Source organism: Pseudochaenichthys georgianus, unplaced genomic scaffold (assembly GCF_902827115.2).
Source record: "Pseudochaenichthys georgianus unplaced genomic scaffold, fPseGeo1.2 scaffold_430_arrow_ctg1, whole genome shotgun sequence".
Lineage (NCBI taxonomy): Eukaryota > Metazoa > Chordata > Actinopteri > Perciformes > Channichthyidae > Pseudochaenichthys > Pseudochaenichthys georgianus.
Window position 1 is genome coordinate 117,418 of NW_027262995.1, and position 26,731 is coordinate 144,148.

Consider the following 26,731-nt stretch of genomic DNA (forward strand, 5'->3'; position numbering starts at 1 on the left):
CACACACACACACACACACACACACACACACACACACACAGTACCTGACGGAGAGAGAGGGGTTCAGCTCCTACCGGACGCTCACTCACACACACACACACACACACACACACACACACACACACACACACACACACACACACACACACACACACACACACACACACACACACACACACACACACACACACACACACACACACACACACACACACACACACACACACACACACACACACACACACACAGCTATGTCCCTGCTCATGGATTGAATAATTGAATATGTTGATGCCGGGTCGCGGTGACTTCCAGACATGACATACGACTCTCTGTCTCCGACTGAACGAGAGGAAACAAGAGCAGGAAACCATGTGTAATCTTTAAGAATGAATATAGGGTTATAGTAAATTGTAATTTGTATATTTGGATGACATGTATTCTCTCTGTGTTGGAACATCGATCACGAGGCTTGTAGGGATTTCACCATAAAATGTGAGGTGTTCGTAAAACCATTATAATCTGTATATCTGCATCAAAGAACTTTCTTTTCTTCTTCCTTCTCTTCTCTGGATATATTAGAAACATAATCGAATAAGTACAAACAACTGAGCTATATGAGGAACATCAAAATGTGCACTTCCCGTGTTAGAGCCCGGCCGTTCCCGTAGTTCTCCTGGAAGCTTATCGAACCCCAAACAATAAGAGTCTTTCTGTGTCCGTCGAAAACAACGATATTAGCTTTGACTTTCACTCCCAAAGCATCGCCTCTTCTTTAGAGAACAGCGGCTTGGGATTACAGGATCACTCGCCTTTCTCTGCAGCGGCTTTCAGATCAGGCTGCAGAGAGGAAGGATGTTTCCATTTCCATCAAGCATTCAAGCCCACACCCCTCCACACACACACACACACACACACACACACACACACACACACACACAACACACACACACACACACACACACACACACACACACACACACACACACACACACACACACACACACACACACACACACACACACACACACACACACACACACACACACACACACACACACACACACACACACACACACACACACCTCCACATTCTCCCTGTGCACGTTGTGCCTTTAATCAAGACTCAGCACACCCCCACACACACCCCCACACACACACCTACACACACACACACACACACACACACACACCTCCACATTCTCCCTGTGCACGTTGTGCCTTTAATCAAGACTCAGCACACACACACACACACACACACACACACACACACACACACACACACACACACACACACACACACACACACACACACACACACACACACACACACACACACACACACACACACACACACACACACACACACACACACACACACACACACACACACACACACACACACACACACACACACACACACACACACACACACACCCCCCTCCTTTGCCAGCACTGTCTATTTTTAGCTCTCTTGTTCTAATCTTAGCTCTCAGCCTCCAGAGAAAGAAACCAAGAGGAGGGGAGCTGTGTGATGTGGGGGCGTGATAACAAGTGTGCAGCAGCCTCGTGTCGGAGTGTGTGTGTGTGTGTGTGTGTGGTGTGTGTGTGTGTGTGTGTGTGTGTGTGTGTGCGTGTGTGTGTGTGGATGTAAAGTGAGGGCCGAGATGGAAAGTAAAAAAGTACATTAGACAATGTCCATATATTAAGAAAACCCTCCTTTTATATTTTGGCTTTTAATTTAACTGTATTTATTCCTATTTTATGTTCATGTTATTTTTGTTACCTTCTTATTTTATAATAACTTGAATCGTTTTCTTATTTTATTCCATTGTTGTTCCGTGGTGCAGCGTGTTGGCACGGTGCGTTCAGGTGCTCTGTGTTGTTCTGTGGTGCAGCGTGTTGGCACGGTGTGTTCAGGTGCTCTGTGTTGTTCTGTGCTGCAGCGTGTTGGCACGGTGCGTTCAGGTGCTCTGTGTTGTTCTGTGCTGCAGCATGTTGGCACGGTGTGTTCAGGTGCTCTGTGTTGTTCTGTGGTGCAGCGTGTTGGCACGGTGTGTTCAGGTGCTCTGTGTTGTTCTGTGCTGCAGCGTGTTGGCACGGTGCGTTCAGGTGCTCTGTGTTGTTCTGTGCTGCAGCGTGTTGGCACGGTGTGTTCAGGTGCTCCGTGTTGTTCTGTGGTGCAGCGTGTTGGCACGGTGCGTTCAGGTGACTGAGGATATGTGTATGTATTTGAATGTGTACGATGTGTGTACATGTATGTGGAGCTGCAGGACGGGGTCCAGAACTAATGTCCTTACGGGGACAGTAAAGTATATCGTATCGTATAACAGTCCATCTGCAGCCTGTGAATCAGCGGGAAGTACCGCAGCCAGAGGACGCTTTCTCAACACAAACCTCTGCCTTTCCTCCATGCCTTCGAAAGCCTTTCCACTCCCTGCCTTCCCTTTCAGCCTGACGTCTTTGATCACGTCGAACACATCTCTTTACGGTGCTCCAAACATCCATTCACCTTTCAGATCGCCTCCTTTCAACCGAGAGGAGATGCTTTCTCTCCGCAGGCTTATTCACACTTCTCTTGCCTGCATGCATATACACTCACACACACACACGCACGCACGCACCCACACACACACACACACACACACACACACACACACACACACACACACACACACACACACACACACACACACACACACACACACACACACACACACAGCACAGGAGAAACACATGGCACTGCAGTGGAAAAGACGCGTGTGAAGAAGAGAAAGTGAGCCAAAGTTCGCCCTCCCCTCCTCTTCCTCCTCCTCCTCCTCTTCCTCGGCTGGCTGGGCTATTTATATCGCGCAGGATCCAATCTTAGCGACAGTCAGGCGGGGACAGCCAGTGCTTTCCCCCCCGCTCTGTATTTATAGCTACAGGACGGCTTCAAACAGCAGCACGGAGCTATTCTGGTCCTCGTGTTCTCCTCCCTCTGTGCTGCACCAGCCACAGGCGCAGAGCGTGTGTGTGTGTGTGTGTGTGTGTGTGTTTGGGTAGAAGAAGCCCTTTGAAGCTGCACTGATCTCTGTGTGTGTGTGGTTTACAGTAGAGGTCATGCTTAGTTTCATCCACGAGGACACTCTTAAAGGTCACCTATCCTCTGTGTAAAGTTTCACAAAAAAAGATTCTCTCACTTTTTGTCCTGATCCATTTCTATACACCAGCCACAGGCGCAGTGTGTGTGTGTGTGTGTGTGTGTGTGTGTGTGTGTGTGTGTGTGTGTGTGTGTGTGTGTGTGTGTGTGTGTGTGTGTGTGTGTGTGATCTGGTGGACTGGATTCAGAGAGGTCTTGATGCAACCAGGAGTACAACTCTTTACTTTGTTCTTCCTATTGTTATTTCTAACGGCCCTCACTGCTTTCATTCACCGTCTGTTACGGCCGCCGCCTTCCATCTGCCCATTCACCTGTCAGTAAGTGTGTGCAGCTGTGTGTTATATGTATATGAGCTGTGTCGCTGCCCAGACGCCATTGGATGCCGGCTTCCTGTCCCTCCCCCGGTGGGCGCGACCGAAGATCTGGATTGGAGCATGCCGGGCCGACGCTCCAATCCCCGCACACACCTTCCGGGGACAGCTCCAAGGCCGTGGGCGAGAGAGGTCTGGATCTGTGGCAGACGGCTCTCGGTACTCTCGGTGTTAGTTTCTGTTAACGGTGGTTAGCTAGTTGTGGTATATTTGTGTTTATACTTATAACTCTTGTAGTACAACGATAACTGTGGTTAACTTGTACCCAGGCTGCGTTTTGGAGACTGCCTATTTTTGTTTCCCTTATTTTTTTTATCCCACTTTAGAAGTGAGGTTTTCTTTTGTTTGTTTGTTTGTTAGTTTGTCTACAACTTGTAAACTCTTATTTAAAGAGTCTCCCTTAGTTCCTTTGTTAACTTATTCAAACCGGTGCCTTTGTGGCCTTTTTGTTTTGATTGTGGCGGTTTGTTGACAACTTTATTGTGCGCATTCATTAAAACAACTTCCTATTTTCCAATTTCAACTGGTTATATGTTACCTCCCACTTTCCACGAGCCGGGACGAAACAATGTCATATTTGAATGTGGGTCTTCTTTATAACATGCTGGATCATGTTGCAGTGCTTTGAATAAAAGCTCCTGCCTCACGGAGTCACGTGCACAACAGGATAAAGCTCATGTGAGGGACATGTATCATTGAATCCTATTTCACCTCCAATCTACATTCGAGCAGGGCTCTATTGTCAAGCAGGTCTCTATATCTCACTGTACTGTACCTAAGCATGTTTTAGTGAAAGTAACGGTGGAATAAATAAATAATTAATATGAATGATTTCTCAAAATCCTTTTTATTTTGTGTGGATATTATCACGATATGTCCTCTTACCTAATACTCAATTGTTCTGTTTTTACAAGACACGTTTGCTGTGAGAGAGACTAAGTCGTGTTTTAAGGGTGTGCATAAATGCGTAATCTGCCATCAATTATTTCTTATTTGTGTATTTCTTTGCAAGGTCGTAATTCAACAAAAACATAATGATGATAAAGTATCAACATTTAACTTATTATTGTTGTATCACCAAGCCTTTTTAGTCTTTTGCACAACAGGTGTTACAGTATGTAGTTGTGTACAGTCGACTGAACCAAGCGTGTCCCCTCCTTCAGCCACTTCATCCTCTCAATACCTCTCCAAACTACGGTAGGTTTTAGACAAAGTCATACAACATGCTCTTACTCCTTTCCCAATCCTCAGTGTGGATAAAGAAGGGTTGAAATGATTTGTAGAATTAAAAGTATTCCCTTCTTATTCCCACTTTAAGACACACAATTTGAAAAGATCCAAACCCCCCCCAGAGTCCTGCACGGGTCTGATTTCCAAGACCCGCTCTCGCCCCGCGACGTGCAATACCGAACCCGTCCGCTACCCGCACATATTGTCAATTAGTTCCGCAACCCGACCCGAACCCGCATATATCGGCCATGAGCAGTGACAATGTGCAATTATTAACACACGCAGTTGCATATTTGTGTCAAAAAGCGTGGGATGTTGGTTATTTTCTCCATCTAGGAACCAGAAGCCTCCCAGACGTTGGATTTCGCTCTTGAGGGAAATTGAAAATGCTGTATTCTTCGCTAGAGAGCTTCACCTCAGTCATTTCGAATGTGGCGCGCTCAGCAGCAGATTGATGCGCTGCAGAGGTTATGGTTATGCGCGGGGGAGAGGTCTGAGGATTTAAACATTAAACTAAATTATTATTATTTTAATATATTTATTATGCGACCCGACCCGCATCATCTTTGTTTTACCCAGAACCGAACCCGGAAAAAAGCGTTTGAAAAGATACCACCCGCGAATCACCTTTTTTGCGGGTCACCTGTCGGGTTCCCGCGGGTACCCGACCCGATGCAGGACTCTGCCCCCCCCCCCCCCCCCATTATCTAGCCACACGGGGGCAGTCTACATTGATTATTGAAATGAACAACACTTTATTGTTTTCTTAAGGCTCTCCTATTATACTATTTTTAGGCATATATACACGTCTATGAAGTGTTTTGCTCAAAACACCAAACAAACCACACATTCTAGCCTCAAACCCCTATTTCAGAAGTGCATACTCTCTCCAGTACATGTTAGCTCTGAGTGTTAGCGATGCTAATGTGAACAAAGACCATATTACGTCCAAAACACGTCAGGAATTGTTTCTGATGGCAACTTTTCTGATTGGCCCGTGGGTGTAAAGCCCGCCCACATTTCAGATATGACATCATATCGGACGCAAATCTGGATCGGCTCCGTTGTTCCCCCGTTTTTAGAGATTTGGGTACGGAGGAAAAGAGAGGGTTTTATTTTCTGACGCTGCGTGAGTTCCCCGACACACCGGGGACACATGTTGATGAATAAAAGACATCAACAAGTGCATTTTGCATGATAGGAGACCTTTAAGGGCCAGTTTGCAAAAGTCTTATCCAAACAATCCAATCCCAACTGTTTAAGCGTCGTTGAGCATTAGGAAAAGCGCTATAAAAATCCCAAATCTTATTATTATTATTAACTCTTAGATGAGTCCTTCTCTCTGTGTTACTCACGTCGGCGCCGTGGCCCTCCCTCAGGTTGTAGGTGAGGTCGTGCTGGATCTCCGAGATGAACTTCTGGGCGTATTCGGGGTAGAGACGCAGGACCTCGCGCAGCCCCTTCAGGCTGATGTACTGCAGGTCGCAGTACGTCAGCGCCTTCACGTTGGCGTTGGTCTTAATCACCTGCTCCTTCGTCAGGGAGTCCGAGCCAATCAGATCGCCTTTACCTGCGCACACAGAACACCAACATTCATGTCTTTGAAGCGGTGAATCAGAGAGAGAGAGCGAGAGAGAGAGAGAGAGAGGATACCTGCTCTCATTTCATCCACCTGAGGGAATCAGAGAAGTCATTTAGACTGCACATCATCAAAGACAGAGAGAAGATCAGAGGAAAGGAAAAGCAAAATACTTTCAACGGAGACGAGAGGAGGGTGATTACACTTTTCTGTCAGATGTATTAAGACTTGGTCTTGCGTCAAAGCAGCTCCATTTGCAACGTCAACAAAGCCCCCGAAAGAAATGGAAGACAAGAACCTAGGATACTACATTTACCATAAGACTTTAATCAATGTAAGAGCCTTGAACGTACATTTCACCTGGGGATTAAGAATACGTGGTTGTCACGGTAACGAGAGAGTCGGTCTCAGCTTTCTAAATGTTAAAGTTGGCCTGTTGCATGTTGAGTTTGTTGGCTAAAAATTAGAATTTAGCATATGTGTTTTGCTTCCCGTCCCTGGGTAGTTTTCTTGGAAATAAAGAACTTAAAGAAAGTGTACCAATGTTTTCTTAACCATTTATCTTTGTTTCGGCCTCGAGACTACACATGCAAGCAGGGCAGAGTTTAATAAAGACGCTGTATGTATATATCTCCATTTATTTTTCAGAACATTAGAGACTTAAAAACTAACGATATCTCAGTGTTCGCTTCTTTTAATTGGTCTCTCATGGCTCATCCAACCCTATGTAAAGCCAATACTACATTGCTTGAATAATTGTTTTAATTAAACCGCTGCAAGTTGCAAATTCAATATTCTTTACGCATCATTGCAAGTATTCTCATATTCTGCCACTCTCGTGCGAATCCAGTGTAGCACATTTTATGATGATCATATTTTGCAGGGACCCTTACGGCCCGGCCACACAGCGCCGAACTGCATTGTGGGAAGCAGAGCGGAGCTTTCCCGGCGTTTCAGGCTGCAAAAGTTGAGCAATGTTCAACTTTTGAAGCTTTTGAAGCTTTCGGTGGAAGCGTCAGCCAATCGAATCATATGCCAGTACAAGCTCTAGCCAATCAAACCGCTGCTTGTGTGTCAGGGGCGGGAGATTCATGTGATTGGTTGTTGGTCGAGTTTCAGACACGCCCGCCGGCAAGCTTTTTCCAAAGCCGCTGTGTGGACGGGCCGTTACAGTCACCATCAACTTCCTTTTTAGCTAAGGGATATATGTGTAAACCCCGATGAGGAGGAGTCTGTTGTCGGTAAAAGTAATTCAAAGAAGTGTGTCGGCATTTCACAGAACAACTAAACAACAACGTGTTATAGGGAAGATATCAACAACCGACTATTCAACCTGTTTACTCTTCAACAGTGAGGACTCTAGGCAGTTTGCAGCAGCACGAAAGAACTGGCACACAGCATGATGTCAAAAACCGAAAGGAAAGCAATCCAGGACAATAATCTGTGAGGTTGTTTGACAGACAAAGCCTCCCTGCAGCATTGAAGAAGGCACACTAGGAGTGTAACGGGATCTAAAGATAGAAAGAGCTGCACTAGTAAAGGCCCTGCATTCAGACCCGAGTAAACTGTGAGCAAAATGCACATTAAAGGTGGGGTCGGCCATTTTGGAGAAAGCAGCTCGAGTGCGCTAGAATTTGAAAATACAGGGGCGGAAACAATCTGCCCCTTCCTTCAGACTTCCTCACAGAGCCCCTCCCCCAACACACACGAACGCGCACATGACCAATGAGGGCACGAGGTAAGTCTGTGCCCAGGTGGAAGGCTGACAGGCAGGTAGGCCGTCCAGTTACCTTAGCCGGCTCAGATGATTGGTCGTGCTTTTTACAGCGCCACGGCTTCCACTGATGATGTTTTTATGGATTTGTTGTCAAAGCACTTCAGATATTCATTGCTATCGGGACGTTAAGAGCATTCCATGGAACATAACAACAAGTGTATCTCGAGCCGGTTTCTCAAACTTACCTACCCCACCTTCAAGCAACAGTATTGATTGTGATTATGTCCTTGATTTAAGCAATCATACACGTTCTTGAACACTGTAAAGGCGTACGGACCTCGGCGCAAGCGCCTCGGTCCTGCCGCAGTACTGTCGTACCAATAATGACGTTCAAGAACGGCCTCAAGTGTATGATTGCGATTCTATTACACATTGATTGATATGATATTGATATGATATTGATTGATATACTTTATTAATCCCCCATGGGGAAATTGTTTCTCTGCATTTGACCCATCCTAGTGTTAGGAGCAGTGGGCAGCCATTTTGAACAGCGCCCGGGGAGCAGTGTGGGAACGGTGCCTTGCTTAGGGACACCTCGGTAGCACTTGGTCTTGCCGGGACTTGAACTGGTGACCTTCCAGTTGCCAAGCCAAGTCCCTATAGACTTCGCCACCACCGCACAAACTATCATTGTAATCAACAATATCGGAAAATAATTTCATAATGTGGGCTAATTTGCTCCCAAATCGACGCTTTCTGCTCGAGTTAATCTCCGTCAGAAAGTAGTTCCTATAAAGTAGTTCCCTTGGTAACGCTAGCCGATTAATCGAACACTCCTGCTTCCCCGCTTACAGTTATTGATATAATTATAGTAAATAATATATTATTAACCAATTTATTGAAAACAATTTATTGACAACAATTCTTGAATTAGGCTATTTATTTATTTACATATTTAACATGTTGCGTTCAGAATGAAGGTGGATGTTCATGCTGCCATTAAAAGTGCAATTCTTGAAACAGCTCTCCATGAACTCCATGCCAGACTTGTTTGCAGGTGGTGCTGCGGTGTTCACGGGTAGGTTATCGGAAGAGCTTTCGTCCAGTGGCCGTTTCATGGCGTGTCCCGGACCGGCAAAAAGCGGCAACATCTTTCTGTTGTCGAGAGATGGAGCCCAGTAGCTGAGAAGCGATGACTAATTGTTATGCCCGCTAACGGACATGATTTATGGAAACCACTACTTCTCCGCTGCTTTCTTGTTCCAGTTCGAAATGCTTTTAGGCCCAACGGTATACCGTTTTTCTCAGACGCGGAGGGATACTGACTTGTTGTGAAAAGGCACGTTCTATTTGACCGTTGTTTGATCGTGGAATCAAACACGCCTATTGACCAATCAGAGAGCTTTCTCACACCTATGTGTTATAGAATATGTATTATATGTGATGTTTTGACTGCCTCAAGGATGCATTACATGACATTCATTTAGTGTTGTGTGACACAGGTCAGAAAATAAATGGACCTTTTATTTCATAACAGCCCATGCAAGGGCAGGCTAGACGAGGTTGTTAGAATAGCTGCATCGTTTCAAACCCGCTTTAGTGAGTAATGAAGTGCAGCAACGTGTGTCTATGTTATACTAATGTTGCATCGTGCTGTAGATTAGAAGGCAATATCAGTGGTGGAAAGTAACTAAGTACATTTACTTTTCAACATATTTGTACTTGAGTATATACATTTGAGTATGTTACGACCCCCTCCACTCCAAGATTACATTTTTTCAAGAGTCAAGGCATTATCATCATGTGCTCAGCAGCTACTGTGTAGATGTGGCCATGACAACCTGAAGTCACAGGCTCCTCCCACAGAGCAACGTGAATATACAGTATATAGGTCATCAAACAGGTACAAGAGAATGGGGCACGAGGGGTCTCTGCGTTTGAGTTCTACTTAAGTAAAAGTGGAAGTACTCAGATATTGTACTTGAGTAAAAGTAGAAGTACTCAGATCTTGAATTTGAGTAAAAGTAGAAGTACTCAGATCTTAAACTTGAGTAAAAGTAGAAGTACTCAGATCTTGAACTTAAGTAAAAGTAGAACTACTCAGATCTTGTACTTGAGTAAAAGTAGAAGTACTCAGATATTGTACTTGAGTAAAAGTAAAAGTACTCAGATCTGGTACTCGAGTAAAAGTAGAAGTATTCAGATATTGAACTTAAGTAAAAGTAGAAGTACTCAGATCTTGAACTTGAGTAAAAGTAGAAGCACTCAGATCTTGAACTTAAGTAAAAGTAGAAGTACTCAGATATTGTACTTGAGTAAAAGTAGAAGTACTCAGATCTTGAACTTGAGTAAAAGTAGAAGTATTCAGATATTGAACTTAAGTAAAAGTAGAAGTACTCAGATCTTGAACTTGAGTAAAAGTAGAAGTATTCAGATCTTGTACTTAAGTAAAAGTAGAAGTACTCAGATCTTGAACTTGAGTAAAAGTAGAAGTACTCAGATCTTGTTCTTGAGTAAAAGTAGAAGTACTCAGATCTTGTTCTTGAGTAAAAGTAGAAGTACTCAGATCTTGAACTTGAGTAAAAGTAGAAGTACTCAGATCTTGTACTTGAGTAAAAGTAGAAGTACTCAGATCTTGTTCTTGAGTAAAAGTAGAAGTACTCAGATCTTGTACTTAGTAAAAGTAGAAGTACCAGAGTGTATGAATACTCTGTCACAGTAAAAGTCCTGCATTCAAAATGTTCCTCAAGTGAAAAGTAGAAAAGTATTCTCATCAAAATATAGTGAAAGTAGCGACAGTAAAAGTAGTCGTTGTGCAGATTGGTCCATTTCAGAATAATATATTTTGCACACGGCTCCTCCACCTCAACCTTCTCCATCGAAACCTCTTCGTCTGCACCCTCATTTCTGCAGCCCCTCCCACCTGAGCCTCTCCCTAATTACATTTGGTCCAATGATCTTTTCACACGCGCAGCCCGTCTCTCATCACCAACACGTCTGCTGCTTCTTCCTGTCGTTCCCACACCTCCGTTGAGCTGCCATTGTCTCCAGCTGGCAGATGATTGGTGGAGAAGGACAGAGAAGGAGACTTTCCCTCAAAATCCCGTTGAACTGTATCTCCATGTATATGTTGTCCTTTGTTGTCACGACAGCAGGACACAAACAAAGTCTCTGAGAGTTTGACACGCTATCAAAAAAGAACTTGCTGAGATCAAAATGGATAATAATGTAGTTTAATGAAAAAGGAGATGATCAACTTATTTAACGTAGACATTGTAATAATAATCAAACCCTCTCTTCCACACACACACACACACACACACACACACACACACACACACACACACACACACACACACACACACACACACACACACACACACACACACACACACACACACACACACACACACACACACACACACACACACACACACACACACACACACACACACACACACACACACACACACACACACACACACACCAACCCATTGCAATCAAACAAATATCTTATAATAATACAAACCATTACCCAAATATAAACTAGTACAAAACTACTTTGTATATCAAAACACGTTTCATGATTCCTACATTTGTCTCTACTTATAAATGAACCTTATGGTCTTCTGTGTATCTTTGACACTCTACTTGTATGCACTTGTCTTGTAACTCCTATATCACGAAATAAAAAAGATCCAGTTGAACTGAGCAGGAGGTGAGGACTGAAAGTGTGTGTGCGGTCTTCAATGTGTCTGAGTATTGGTGAAAGAAGCGTATTATTTCCGATAAGTCAAAATGTCGACGTCAAAATGTTCAGCCTTCAGTTTTCTGTGCCAGTGTTTGTCTGGTTCTTCTTTAGGCCTTGCTCCTTTTTAAATCTGATATTTGAAGCATCAAATCGGCTTCCTTTTGAAAAGATCTGGTCACAGTGGCACACAAGAGATATTCAGCAGAGTGAAAGGAAGTACATTTAGAGAAGTACTTTTAGGCAACGTTTTAAAATATATTTATCTAGCACGGGTAAGAGATACCGACAACGAGGACACGACAGTATGATGAGATTACAATACTAGCTGATAAGCATGAAGAAAATATTGAAAAAATAATACAAAAGGAAAATAAATTTACTAAAAATGAAATAAATAAAATAATGTAACTGAAATAATTAAAAAAAAAAAAAAGTAAAAAAAAAATATGAAAAAATACTAAAACCAATCATATTTTTTACTTTGTAAAGGCTTTGCAGTATACATGTTACTTATTGTGTGAACAATAACGTGTACACACTTTTTCTTTGTGTTTCCTGACCTTATCTGCTGTAATCATGTACATCTCCAAAGGATAAATAAAGGATTTCTGATCTGAACAGAATAATTATATTCATTTACTTTTACTTAATTTCATAATTGATGCATCAGCAATATTGCAACTCTCCCTTTGCTTGCAGTACACACATGCATTCAACTTGAAGGTCACCTATCATGCTATCTTTAGGCAAGAGCATAGGTCTCAGATATATATAAAAACATGTCTATGAAGTGTTTTGCTCCAAACACTCATTCTAGCCATTCCTCATGTCCCTCTATTTCACTTCCTGTTTCTAAAGTGCTGATTTGGGGTTTAAAGCTTTAAAGAATAATAAAGGGCGGGGTCTGAGCTCATGCGGGACCCGGCAGCTACCGTCTAAACTAAATGCTGCCGTGATGAAACGCCATATCATGGATTATCAAGGATCTGAAACAGCATGGAGCTCAAAGGCTTTCTCTCTTGCTGGTTACACCACAAGGTGAGTTCCTTTCTACTTCCTGCTTCTTCACACACATGCTCTCCAGCACAGGTTAGCTCTGAGTGCTAGCATGTTAATGTAAACACCGACCATATTACGTCCAAAACAGTCGGGCATTGTTTCTGATAGCAACTTTCTGATTGGGCCGTGGGTCCACATTTCAGATGTTACGTCATATCGGACACAAATCTGGATCAGCTCCATTGTTCCCCGTTTTTAGAGATGTGGGTACGGAGGAAAAGAGAGAGGGTTTTATTTTCTGACGCTGCGGGAGTTCCCCGACACACCGGTGACACATGTTGATGTATACAAGACATCAAAAAGTGCATTTTGCATGATAGGTCCCCTTTAAGTACATTTTGAATGCAGGACCTTAACTTGCAGTGTGGTATTTTCACAGTCTGGTATTAGTATTTTGTTTTAATGAAATAGATCTGATACTTCTTCTATCACTGACCATACACAGGCCTAATGAGGGCGACATAATGAAGTCTCCTTTAATATAAACCTGCTTTCTCTGCAGTCACCAACAACTTGGCCTTGCAGGGGGTGTAATGAAATAAAAGGTCAATTTCTTTTTATACTCGTGTCAAACAGCATTGATTTAGTGTTACGTAACACATCCCTCCATACACTACACTGATGCGGTGTGATGGTCAACGTAAAGGTCAATTAAAAATCTAATTTACAGGCGGATGTGGCTTTAATGACCGATAATTAGTCATGCTGTTGATCGGCTCAACAGGTTATCTGCCTCACACAGCAGCATGTTTCATATAGCCTTTACAAATCACATCTTGAGCGGACGTTGGGATCCAGTGAGCGTCCTGCAGTCATTTCAAATTAAAAGTAGACATTAAAGGTCTCCTATTATGCTATTTTCAGGCATATATTATGGGTCTCCGATATATATATATTAAAACATATCTATGATGTGTTTTGCTCAAAATACCAAACAGATCGAACATTTTAGAAATCCCTCATATCCCTCTGTTTTAGCTGTTAGAGAAACGCTGATTTTGGGTCAGTAGCTGCTGGCCCCGCCCCCTTTGGAGCACGTAGGTACACCGTGGGTGTTTCTCAATGTCGAGGAGGCTTGCTTGGTAGCACATGTACCTCCGAGTCAGGTGCTTCAGAAGCGATGCAAGAATCCTTCCTAGCCTCGGAAAACGATGGCCCCGCCTTACATTGAGCGCGATTTCCGCCAAAGATTGGAAATTGGTCCGTGCGCAAAGCATTGTGGGGATTTTAAGACTGCGGAGTCTACACATGTGCAGCCTCGAAATTTCTCACCTGCTCCTTTTTAAATCTGATATTTCATGAATCAAATCGGCTTCCTTTTGAAAAGACCTGGTCACAGTGGCACACAAGAGATATTCAGCAGAGTGAAAGGAAGTACATTTAGATAAGTACTTTTAGGCAACGTTTTAAAATATATTTATCTAGCACGGGTAAGAGATACCGACACCGAGGACACGACAGTATGATGAGATTACAATACTAGCTGATAAGCATGAAGAAAATATTGAAAAAATAATACAAAAGGAAAATAAATTTACTAAAAATGAAATAAATAAAATAATGTAACTGAAATAAAACATTTGGGAAAAAAGATAAAAATGAAAAAAAAAAAGAAACAGAAAAAAAACTAAAACCAATCATATGTTTTACTTTGTAAAGGCTTTGCAGTATACATGTTTACTTATTGTGTGAACAATAACGTTACTTTTTCTTTGTGTTTCCTGACCTTATCTGCTGTAATCATGTACATCTCCAAAGGATAAATAAAGGATTTCTGATCTGAACAGAATAATTATATTCATTTACTTTTACTTAATTTCACAATTGATGCATCAGCAATATTGCAACTCTCCCTTTGCTTGCAGTACACACATGCATTCAACTTGAAGGTCACCTATCATGCTATCTTTAGGCAATAGCATAGGTCTCAGATATATATAAAACATGTCTATGAAGTGTTTTGCTCAAAATACCAAACAGATCACCCATTCTAGCCGTTTCAAAAGTGCTGATTTGGGGTTTAAAGCTTTAAAGAATAAAAAAGAGGGGTCTGAGCTCATGCGGGACCCGGCAGCTACCGTCTAAACTAAACGCTGCCGTGATGAAACGCCATATCATGGATTATCAAGGATCTGAAACAGTCTGGAGCTCAAAGGCTTTCTCTCTTGCTGGTTACACCACAAGGTGAGTTCCTTTCTACTTCCTGCTTCTTCACACACATGCTCTCCAGCACAGGTTAGCTCTGAGTGTTAGCCATGCTAATGTAAACACCGACCATATTACGTCCAAAACAGTCGGGCATTGTTTCTGATAGCAACTTTCTGATTGGGCCGTGGGTCCACATTTCAGATATGACGTCATATCGGACACAAATCTGGATCAGCTCCGTTGTTCCCCGTTTTTTTGAGATTTGGGTACGGAGGAAAAGAGAGAGGGTTTTATTTTCGGACGCTGTGTGAGTTCCCCGACGCACCGGGGACACATGTTGATGTAGAGAAGACATCAACATGTGAATGTTGCATGATAGGTCCCCTTTAAGTACATTTTGAATGCAGGACCTTAACTTGCAGTGTGGTATTTTCACAGTCTGGTATTAGTATTTAGTTTTAATGAAATAGATCTGATACTTCTTCTATCACTGACCATACACAGGCCTAATGAGGGCGACATAATGAAGTCTCCTTTAATATAAACCTGCTTTCTCTGCAGTCACCAACAACTTGGCCTTGCAGGGGGTGTAATGAAATAAAAGGTCAATTTCTTTTTATACTCGTGTCAAACAGCATTGATTTAGTGTTACGTAACACATCCCTCCATACACTACACTGATGCGGTGTGATGGTCAAAGTAAAGGTCAATTAAAAATCTAATTTACAGGCGGATGTGGCTTTAATGACCGATAATTAGTCATGCTGTTGGTCGGCTCAACAGGCTCTGTGTAATGCAGGGAGCAAAATGTTTCATATAGCCTTTACAAATCACATCTTGAGTGGACGTTGGGATCCAGTGAGCGTCCTGCAGTCATTTCAAATTAAAAGTAGACATTAAAGGTCTCCTATTATGCTATTTTCAGGCATATATTATGAGTCTCACGACACACCGGGGACACATATTTATGTATACAATACATCACAAAGTGCATTTTGCATGATAGGTCCCCTTTAAAGAAGAAAGCGCAGTACGACAGCCTGCGATTACAAGCTGCTCCTTACAGGAACTGAATAAAGTACTGCACAAGTCACACGCTTTGAGAGCGGCACTGACATCTTTCTGGAGTCGCTGGTGCTTGCGATACACAGGAGGAAACTCTGACAGATTATAGCTGTCATATTCACAGCAGAAGCCTTGAAGCTAAACTAAGTACCAGGGTGGAGATGGGAAGGTGGCAAAATGTGACAAACTCCAAAGCAGTATTCAATGTTTAGTTCAGATGAGCTCCACGTCAGAAATGAGCATGCTTGTCATATGTCTCTCTCCATAGAGGCTGAATCATCATGTTCATCACATAGCTATCATCTGCCTAAAACAGTCCTGATGACCTGAGAAGTACTCAGGTCTTTTTCTTGAGTAAAAGTAGAAGTACTCAGATCTTGTTCTTGAGTAAAAGTAGAAGTACTCAGATCTTGTTCTTGAGTAAAAGTAGAAGTACTCAGATCTTGTTCTTCAGTAAAAGTAGAAGTACTCAGATCTTGTACTTGAGTAAAAGTAGAAGTACTCAGATCTTGTACTTGAGTAAAAGTAGAAGTACTCAGATCTTGTACTTTAGTAAAAGTAGAAGTACTCAGATCTTGTTCTTGAATAAAAGTAGAAGTACTCAGATCTTGTACTTAGTAAAAGTAGAAGTACCAGAGTGTAGGAATACTCTGTTACAATAAAAGTACTGCATTCAAAATGATCCTCAAGTGAAAGTAGAAAAGTATTCTCATCTAAATATAGTGAAAGACAGTGAAAGTAGTCGTTGTGCAGATTGGTCCATGTCAGAATAATATATATGATGTGTTTTATAATGATTGATCAAGAAAGTGTTCTCAAAGCTGGTGGAGGTGCAGCTAGTCTGAAGTACTTTGTAGACTGCAGGGTAGCTGGTGGATTTACTCCAGGTGGAACTAAAGTCTGATTCAACACTTGATTAGATTTCACATCATTCATCCACATCTGAGAAGTGACTGAAGGTATTACATGTATGTAGTGGAGGACAAGTACAAAGTAGCAGGAAATGGAAATACTCAAGTAAAGTACAAGTACCACTTAAGTACTGTACTTGAGTAAATCTACTTGGTTACTTTACACCTCTGGTCATTTGTATTAAGTCTGAAAGAAAACATGTAATGAACCTGAAATAGAGACAGAGTTGTATTAGTGTTAAAGTGAGATGCATATTTAACACGGCCGCCTCAATCTCTGCACTTTCTCTGTTCAAGTTCCAAAACAGACCATTAAGTTTCATTAATAAGGTCTTCAGTACGATTGGGACTCTTTGTTTCCTGTACACATGCTGCACAACGGTTCAGCACGGAGACAGATTAAATCATCAATATAATACATTGTGATGTTCTTTATCAGAAGTGCTTTTTTTATCTCTGAAAACAAATACAAAATAAATTGCTTTCAAAACCTCATCAAACATTAATTTGGTGACTCCTCGTTCCTTAGGACCCCTAAAACAAAAACTAATTATGCAACCATCATTTGTTTGATAACGATGAGTTCAAGAATAACAACGTGGCTATTGCCTTTTCAAATGGAAACACATCCAGTCAATACATCGTGATTTTTCTGTTCCTTTGTTCCTTAGTATCTCTCTGCAGGGAGCTATAGTTCAGCTTTGATAACATAGTGTGTGTGTGTGTGTGTGTGTGTGTGTGTGTGTGTGTGTGTGTGTGTGTGTGTGTGTGTGTGTGTGTGTGTGTGTGTGTGTGTGTGTGTGTGTGTGTGTGTGTGTGTGTGACTAGCTAATTTCATATTTAAGGGTTTGTTATCATCACCTGATGATCTTGACTCTAATTGACTAACACTTAGAGATGTGTTTGGTCAGACTGCTCATTCATTTAAAGAGGCCCTATTATGCTAATTGTAAGCTTTCATATCAGTATGTAGTGTCTCTACTTTAAAGAGTCCTCTCCTGCTGATGTTCAGGTGTATATCAGTATGTAGTGTCTCTACTGTAAAGAGTCCTCTCCTGCTGATGTTCAGGTGTATATCAGTATGTAGTGTCTCTACTTTAAAGAGTCCTCTCCTGCTGATGTTCAGGTTTATATCAGTGTGTAGTGTCTCTACTTTAAAGAGTCCTCCCCTGCTGATGTTCAGGTGAATATCAGTATGTAGTGTCTCTACTTTAAAGAGTCCTCTCCTGCTGATGTTCAGGTGTATATCAGTATATAGTGTCTCTACTTTAAAGAGTCCCCTCCTGCTGATGTTCAGGTGTATATCAGTATGTAGTGTCTCTACTTTAAAGAGTCCTCTCCTGCTGATGTTCAGGTGTATATCAGTATGTAGTGTCTCTACTTTAAAGAGTCCTCTCCTGCTGATGTTCAGGTGTATATCAGTGTGTAGTGTCTCTACTGTAAAGAGTCCTCTCCTGCTGATGTTCAGGTGTATATCAGTATGTAGTGTCTCTACTTTAAAGAGTCCTCTCCTGCTGATGTTCAGGTTTATATCAGTGTGTAGTGTCTCTACTTTAAAGAGTCCTCTCCTGCTGATGTTCAGGTGTATATCAGTATGTAGTGTCTCTACTTTAAAGAGTCCTCTCCTGCTGATGTTCAGGTGAATATCAGTATGTAGTGTCTCTACTTTAAAGAGTCCTCTCCTGCTGATGTTCAGGTGTATATCAGTATATAGTGTCTCTACTTTAAAGAGTCCCCTCCTGCTGATGTTCAGGTGTATATCAGCATGTAGTGTCTCTACTTTAAAGAGTCCTCTCCTGCTGATGTTCAGGTGTATATCAGTATGCAGTGTCTCTACTTTAAAGAGTCCTCTCCTGCTGATGTTCAGGTGTATATCAGTATGGAGTGTCTCTACTTTAAAGAGTCCTCTCCTGCTGATGTCCAGGTGTATATCAGTATGTAGTGTCTCTACTTTAAAGAGTCCTCTCCTGCTGATGTTCAGCTGTATATCAGTATGAAGTGTCTCTACTTTAAAGAGTCCTCTCCAGCTAATGTTCAGGTGTATATCAGTATGTAGTGTCTCTACTTTAAAGAGTCCCCTCCTGCTGATGTTCAGGTGTATATCAGTATGTTGTGTCTCTACTTTAAAGAGTCCTCTCCTGCTGATGTTCAGGTGTATATCAGTATGTAGTGTCTCTACTTTAAAGAGTCCTCTCCTGATGATGTTCAGGTGTATATCAGTATGAAGTGTCTCTACTTTAAAGAGTCCTCTCCAGCTGATGTTCAGGTGTATATCAGTATGTAGTGTCTCTACTTTAAAGAGTCCTCTCCTGCTGATGTTCAGGTGTATATCAGTATCAATTGTCTCTACTTTAAAGAGCCCTCTCCAGCTGATGTTCAGGTGTATATCAGTATGTAGTGTCTCTACTTTAAAGAGTCCTCTCCTGCTGATGTTCAGGTGAATATCAGTATGCAGTGTCTCTACTTTAAAGAGTCCTCTCCTGCTGATGTTCAGGTGTATATCAGTATGTAGTGTCTCTACTTTAAAGAGTCCTCTCCTGCTGATGTTCAGGTGTATATCAGTATGAAGTGTCTCTACTTTAAAGAGTCCTCTCCTGCTGATGTTCAGGTGTATATCAGTATGTAGTGTCTCTACTTTAAAGAGTCCTCTCCTGCTGATGTTCAGGTGTATATCAGTATGTAGTGTCTCTACTTTAAAGAGTCCTCTCCTGCTGATGTTCAGGTGTATATCAGTATGTAGTGTCTCTACTTTAAAGAGTCCTCTCCTGTCTGAAACCAGTGATTTGTGATTGGTCAACTGCAGGAGATGTCCCGCCCCTTAGCCTATCATGTACAATGACTTGGAGTGCTAGCCAATAGGAGCGAGAGTGTTACTTAGTGAGGAGTCCAATGGAGGCGGTTTACATGCACACTAACCTAACACTATACAGGAAAGAGAAAACACCCAAAAAGCAGAATTGGGCCTCTTTTTAAAACCCTTTCACAGTGAACTTTCTGGAAGCTGGTTCTTGCCCGTGATCTGAGGAGCTGGCAGGGCTCCGCTCCATCCAGCGTTAATAATCAAGGTGCTTAAATTATGTACAACATATTCATTATTAATATCAGCACAGCACTGCATTCCATCTATTGCTGTGTGTGTAAGATCCAGATCAGATATGAGCCGAGGCTTGGCATTTGAGGATACACACACACACACACACACACACACACACACACACACACACACACACACACACACACACACACACACACACACACACACACACACACACACACACACACACACACACACACACACACACACACACACACACACACACACACACACACACACACACACACCATTAATTCAATACACATTGACCTTTTGAGAAACATACTGACGAGATGTACATCTGCTCCGCCTTCCTCCGTCTTCTCTTCCGTCTATCACTTTGTCCATTACACACACACACACACACACACACACACACACACACACACACACACACACACACACACACACACACACACACACACACACACACACACACACACACACACACACACACACACACACACACACACACACACACACACACACACACACACACACACACACACACACACACACACACACACACACACACACACACACACACACACACACACACACAGGAAATGAGATTCATCCTGCGACTCAGACAACTAAAGGAATTATTTCCGAGCTGCATATTGTGACCATATTATTTCCAATTTGCTAGATTTCTTTCTCGTGTAAGTTGTGTTTAACTTCGAGTGCAGATTGGATCTGCTGTATATTAAAATGCAGTGTGTGTCTGCAAACACACTGAGGCGACACGGGGATTACCACAGAAGGAGAGTTAATGAAGCTCCACTCACTCGGTTTAGATTCCTGTTGTAGATACGCAGAATGTTAATGAGGTGAACAGGCTGCAACCAGTATCCTGACGTTCTGAATACAACTAATTAAAATGATATTAAATGTATCCATGTTCCTGTCAGGCTGGATTGTCATGGTAACCCCTGCATTTGAGGTCAACAAGGCGTCAAAACAAATCCAATCCTGTCTTTACCCATAACTGAAACTAATGATAGTAAAACAGATAAATAACGCCACCTCTCTTACTTCTTTAGCATTTCAAATCAAGCATATTTGGGTTGGAGCCCTTGCTAAAATATGCTGCTGTTCTCCTTGAGGGGACTGTCAACTCCATCACTAGAAGAAGAAAGAAAAACTAACTCTGTATTTAATGAATGGATATGATAGAGTAGATGAAGTGTGCTTGGTAATAAAGTATAGAAACGACGTGTAATGGGATATTCACTGCTTTCTGATTCTCACACACACACACACACACACACACACACACACACACACACACACACACACACACACACACACACACACACACACACACACACACACACACACACACACACACACACACACACACACACACACACACACACACACACACACACACACACACACACACACACACACTCTCATTGAGTCCTGGGTAATTGTCTATTAAAGCTACGGCGTAATGTATCGTTTTCATCACGTCCTGCATCACACATGTAACATCATTTCACTCTAATAAGGTAACCAGCGTTTCATTATCAGCACCACGAAATTGTTTCTCTGCCTTTGACCCATCCTTGTGTTCAACCCAGTCTCACGGCATTTCGTGTTCACCAACACGATTTTTAATCTATTGATTCGTGTTCACCAACACGATTTGCCCCTTTTTTTCGTGTTGCACAGCACGATTTTAAAAGCAATGTATTTCTACTGCCTGCAGCACGTCTTTTTCTCCGGTCGGGTCGTGGAAGACCGGAAGCTGTGTGGTTCATAAAAACATGTTCTTACTCAATATCAAGCCACAATTATTGCTTTTATTTTAAATCGTATAATTTCGGACTTTTGTTGCCGTCTGTGAGGAAAATAAATGGGGCTCAGAGCCTCAGGATACTGAAATCTGTATTTTTAAATATTTGTTCCTTCTAATTTGTTATTCTTTTCTAAATAACACACTGTTATTTACTCACCAATAACACACAATTATCCTTGCTTTTATTTATTGGTTTAATTCCATAATCTCGGGCTTTTTTGGTGTCCGTCAGGAACTGAATTTCAAAATAAAAATAACCGGAAACAGACGTAGGCCTATAAGGGACATTTCGAGCATCATTGCGATTGTCAACATTTCTGAGTTTAGGATGGCCGAAAACACTACACTACCCATAATCCCCAGCTATCGTTTAGGACTACAGTTCCCGTAAGGTTACGCAGAGCGTCAAACAGCTGTGTGAAATGGAATGAAACCATGCCAGATTATCCAAAACTGGAATTGAACACCCCCCCAGAACTACACATGCTGGCTATTGTGTTTCGCAAAATGTTCTATGGGACGTCTCTTCTGAACGTTTTCGTTTTTCCCACAATTAGAAGTTGCCATTATTAAACACATTGGTGTTATCAAATGTAAAACATATAATTAATAAATGGGTGAAAATCGCTTGTGTCCATAATGCGCAGTATTACTATATACCCACATGACAGCTCATTGCTACTTTGTAATTCTACTCCACGACAGTTCAGAGGTTAACCTGGTATGTTTACTCCACTGCATTTATTTGAGTTACTTTGCAGATTCTGATTAATTATGTGAAATATAAACAACCCTTAAATCAGACTTTAGTTACACCTGAGTAAAATTCAGGTAAGGTGATTGTCAAGTGCCAACAATCAGGCGAGATATTTGATAGTTGGTGCTTGAGAAGACTAAACATGTATCTGCAATTGACATGAATGGAAACGAGTAATAAAGTATATTCATTACTCGTTATTCTCTACTAATAGTTAATTAAAGACTGTATATTATGGTTATTTTGCACATCCCCTTCAAGATTTTCAAAGGTTTATTGACATATCATACACAACTACGGTGTAGTTATGCAATGAATGAAAAACTTGGGTCACAGGTTCCTCAACAGTGCATTACAAGACATCTATCAATATGTGTGTACCTCCACCATTAAACTGTCATATTCTGCACATTTCTTATTCTATCTACATACATAAGAGTATAATTAATGTGTATAATATCAGTTAAAATAAGTGCTTCAACATAGTTAACATTGCAGGAAAGCAATATATTAGACGTTAAGAACTTTGTCAGGCTTAATATTTATCTGTAGATAGATACCCCCAAAGACCTTAATCTGTTATTTAATGTTTAAATAAAGGTTAATCCGTTTTTCTGTTTTGCACCTCCTCCTATTAATATCTTTGTACATCCTGCACTAAACTGTTTTATTGTAGAGATCACTTATAGTATCTTCTTGATTTTTATATTCTATATTTCTATATTTATACTTTCCCCCTATGAAAGTATGTACTCTAAATATTTTTTTAATCAAATATAACACATAAAAACAATAATTCAATAACGTGCTTTAACCACTAGGAGGTGCACACAAGGTGCACACAGCCACAATAACTTTGTATTATTAGTGTGTATGTACACAACATCTGAAGATGTATAGTTTTATGCATGCTTTCACATCATTTTACAGCATATTGCTATACTATTTCAGACTCAGTATTTACATTCTTACATTCAAAGAAAATCAGTAATATCTTTAAAAACGACAGTCCTTTTCTATCAGCTGTGCACCGTTATGGTGTAAATATAACCTATCTATGAATTAGATCAAATGTAAAAGTCAGCCGAATTAGTGTTGATACTGCAAGGAGACGTATTGTGTGAAGAGAAATTGAAGATGTTGTTTAATTGTTGATATATTTATGATCCACGTCAAGTATTCAGTTTCGGCGGCATTTCTTCCAGATTTTCCATAGGTCTTCTCATCAGGGCGCTATAAATAAAGAACTACGGCAGATCTGTAGTATGTAATACAGCCGAACCGTGTATTACAATGCCGTTATGTGATGACTTTCAAAGAGAAAAGCAAGAGCACTCGGAATTAAGTATTATTTTATTCTTTTAAAATGTTTTCCGGATTTCATATAATATAAACACCAACTCCCAGCATGCATTGCGGCTAACACATCCAATCAGCGAGCTTAAAACCATAGCTGAGGATCTTGGGTAATCGCTCGAAATGCCTACGTCTGTTTCCGGTTATATTTATTTTGAAATTCAGTTCCTGACGGACGCCAAAAAAGTCAGACATTATGGAATTAAACCAATAAATAAAAGCAAGGATAATTGTGTGTTATTGGTGAGTAAATAACAGTGTGTTATTTTGAAAAGAATAACAAATTAGAAGGAAAAAAATATTTAAAAAATACAGATTTCAGTATCCTGAGGCTCTGAGCCCCATTTATTTTCCTCACAGACGGCAACAAAAGTCCGAAATTATACGATTTAAAATAAAAGCAATAACTGTGGCTTGATATTGAGTAAGAACATGTTTTTATGAACCACACAGCTTCCGGTCTTCCTCGACCCGACCGGAGAAAAAGACGTGCTGCAGCCTGCAGGCACGAAACACATTACCCGTAGAAATACATTGCTTTTAAAATCGTGCTGTGCAACACGAATAAAAGGGGCAAATCGTGATGGTGAACACGAATCAATAGGTTAAAAATCGTGTTGGTGAACACGAAATGCCGTGAGACTGGGTTGTAGTGTTAGGAGCAGTGGGCTGCCATTTTGAACGGCGCCCGGGGAGCAGTGTAGGGAACGGTGCCTTGCTCAGGGACACCTCGGTAGCAGGGTTTCCGTTAGCCGGTAATTACCGTTTTTTAGCTGGTAAAATGTATTAAAAACCGGTAAATTCAAAACCTGCCGGTCAAAATGTCTGGTAATAATTAGGGAGGCTCCGATCGATCGGCCGCCGGTCATTATCGGCCGATATTCACTCTTAATAGTTTGATCGGTGCTCTCTATAAAGGCCGACCAGGAGAGCTGGATCTGATCGATATGGACATAAACGCGAGTGAAGTGTAACCGGACGCGAGAGAGAGATCAGATCAGCTGCTGAGTCTGACCGAGACACGCAGCTCTGCATGATCACCTGAAGCCCCGCCCTCTGTTTAGCGAGCTGCATGAGAAACTGACGTGCTGTCAGGAGAGAGAGAGGGAGGGAGAGAGAGAGAGAGGAAAAGAGAGGCTCCGTTTCTCCCGTGTTATTATTCAAAGTTGATGTAAACTTTTGAATAATGTACGTTATCTACTACAAGTAGTTTGTTTGAATGTAATAATTATGTTGTTTGTTGTTTGTGGAATCATTTATTGAAAAATGAATCTGAATTTTTCGATCTGTTACGATTATAAACTGAAGCAATATAAAAATGAGCCCCGTGAATATCTGCTCATAGTCCGGTAATTACCTGCTAACGGAAACTCTGCTACACAACTATTATTATTATTATTATTGAAATATGACCGGTAAGTTTCAAATTTGTCCGGTAAAATAAATTCTGCCCGGACATTTGACCTGCGAGAAAAAATGCTAGCGGAAAACCCTGCTCGGTCGCACTTGGTCTTTCCGGGAATTGAACTGGTGACCTTCCAGTTGCCAAGCCAAGTCCCTATCGACTTCCCTATTACCGTGTTCAAGCTTTACAAATGCTTTCTGTTTAATATCTGGAATATCGTTGTGCGTTGGACTCACAAATCAAGACATTGAAGAACATCCACAGCACACACATGACCGCTCGTCTCTCATGTCAGAGGGCCACGAGTGTGTTGTTGCAAAACGGGATGAAAATACGAGCAATTTAATAGAAAAAGGAAGAAAAACAGGAAAAACTCATCTGTGTTTTCAAGCTCTCAGCTTTTGCACGTACTGCAGTATTCCTAGTATTTCAATTAAGAGTAATATTACCAAAACGCTGTTCAATCTTTTCAAATGCTTTCTGTTTTACATCAAATGAAATGGGATTTCTTTTAAGAACATAATCCAGTTACACTGTCGTTAATGTTGACGTTTTCACTGTCAACATGCCATTTAAAATGTCTTCCTTTAGTGCACCCACAACGTGCACTTTCACTCTGTCGGCATCGCTCGTCTCTCCTTTCAGAGGTCCACGAGTGTGTTGTTGCAAAACGGGGTGAAAATACGAGCAATTTAATAGAAAAAGGAAGAAACACATATTAAAACACGGGGCGTGCGTTCAGCTTTCACTCAGTGCACGTTATTCAGAGTATTAGGTTCGTCCTGCTGCTCGGATGCCCCGCTCAGAGCGCAGTGGCTCAGGGGGTAGAAACATGGACATAGTCAGAGGGAGGAAAGGTCTCAACGAACAGAAACGTCACCTGGGGAAAGTGGGAGGAGAAGAAGTGCTTTTGGTGCAAACACTCGTAGCACTTGATGCACTTGTTGGAAACACTTGGAGCGTTCCAGTTAAGCAGAGTATTATATCAAATTACACTAAGTGTTAACACACATCTTTACACCCTGGAAACATGCCAGCAGTGGCCAAAGTCAAAAGTCGCCCTTTTTGAAATCATACATCTCATGTCCGATGCATTTCCCCCCCCTCTTCCAGTCTGTGGCTATACGTATCGTTCATCGTTCCGTGTGTGTACATGTGTTGTGTGTTGTTCGGTGTTTTGTGTTAAACGTGTGAAACTCCATGAAGAGTATTTATTGAACTGAAAACAGAAAAGCGTTGGATTGGATTCCCCTCCGTAACTCACCCAGTATGGCGAGCACCGTGTTGTCCTTCAGCACCTCCATGGAGCCTGAGCACACGAAGTAGATGGCCTGCAGGCATG

At 41.7% G+C, this 26,731-nt stretch overlaps 1 protein-coding gene across 1 annotated transcript in view; it reads right to left on the reverse strand.

Moving 5' to 3' along the window:
* Positions 1 to 26,721, reverse strand: part of LOC117442448 (voltage-gated delayed rectifier potassium channel KCNH8-like) — a 37,321-nt gene extending 10,600 nt beyond the window's left edge. The window contains exons 1-2 of the mRNA XM_034078453.1: positions 26,654 to 26,721; positions 6,096 to 6,310 (exon numbers count right to left, since the gene is read on the reverse strand). Of these exons, the coding sequence (XP_033934344.1) occupies positions 6,096 to 6,310; positions 26,654 to 26,693 (255 nt within the window). The 5' untranslated portion in view covers positions 26,694 to 26,721. The remainder of the gene's footprint in view (positions 1 to 6,095; positions 6,311 to 26,653) is intronic.
* Positions 26,722 to 26,731: the final 10 nt, after the last annotated feature.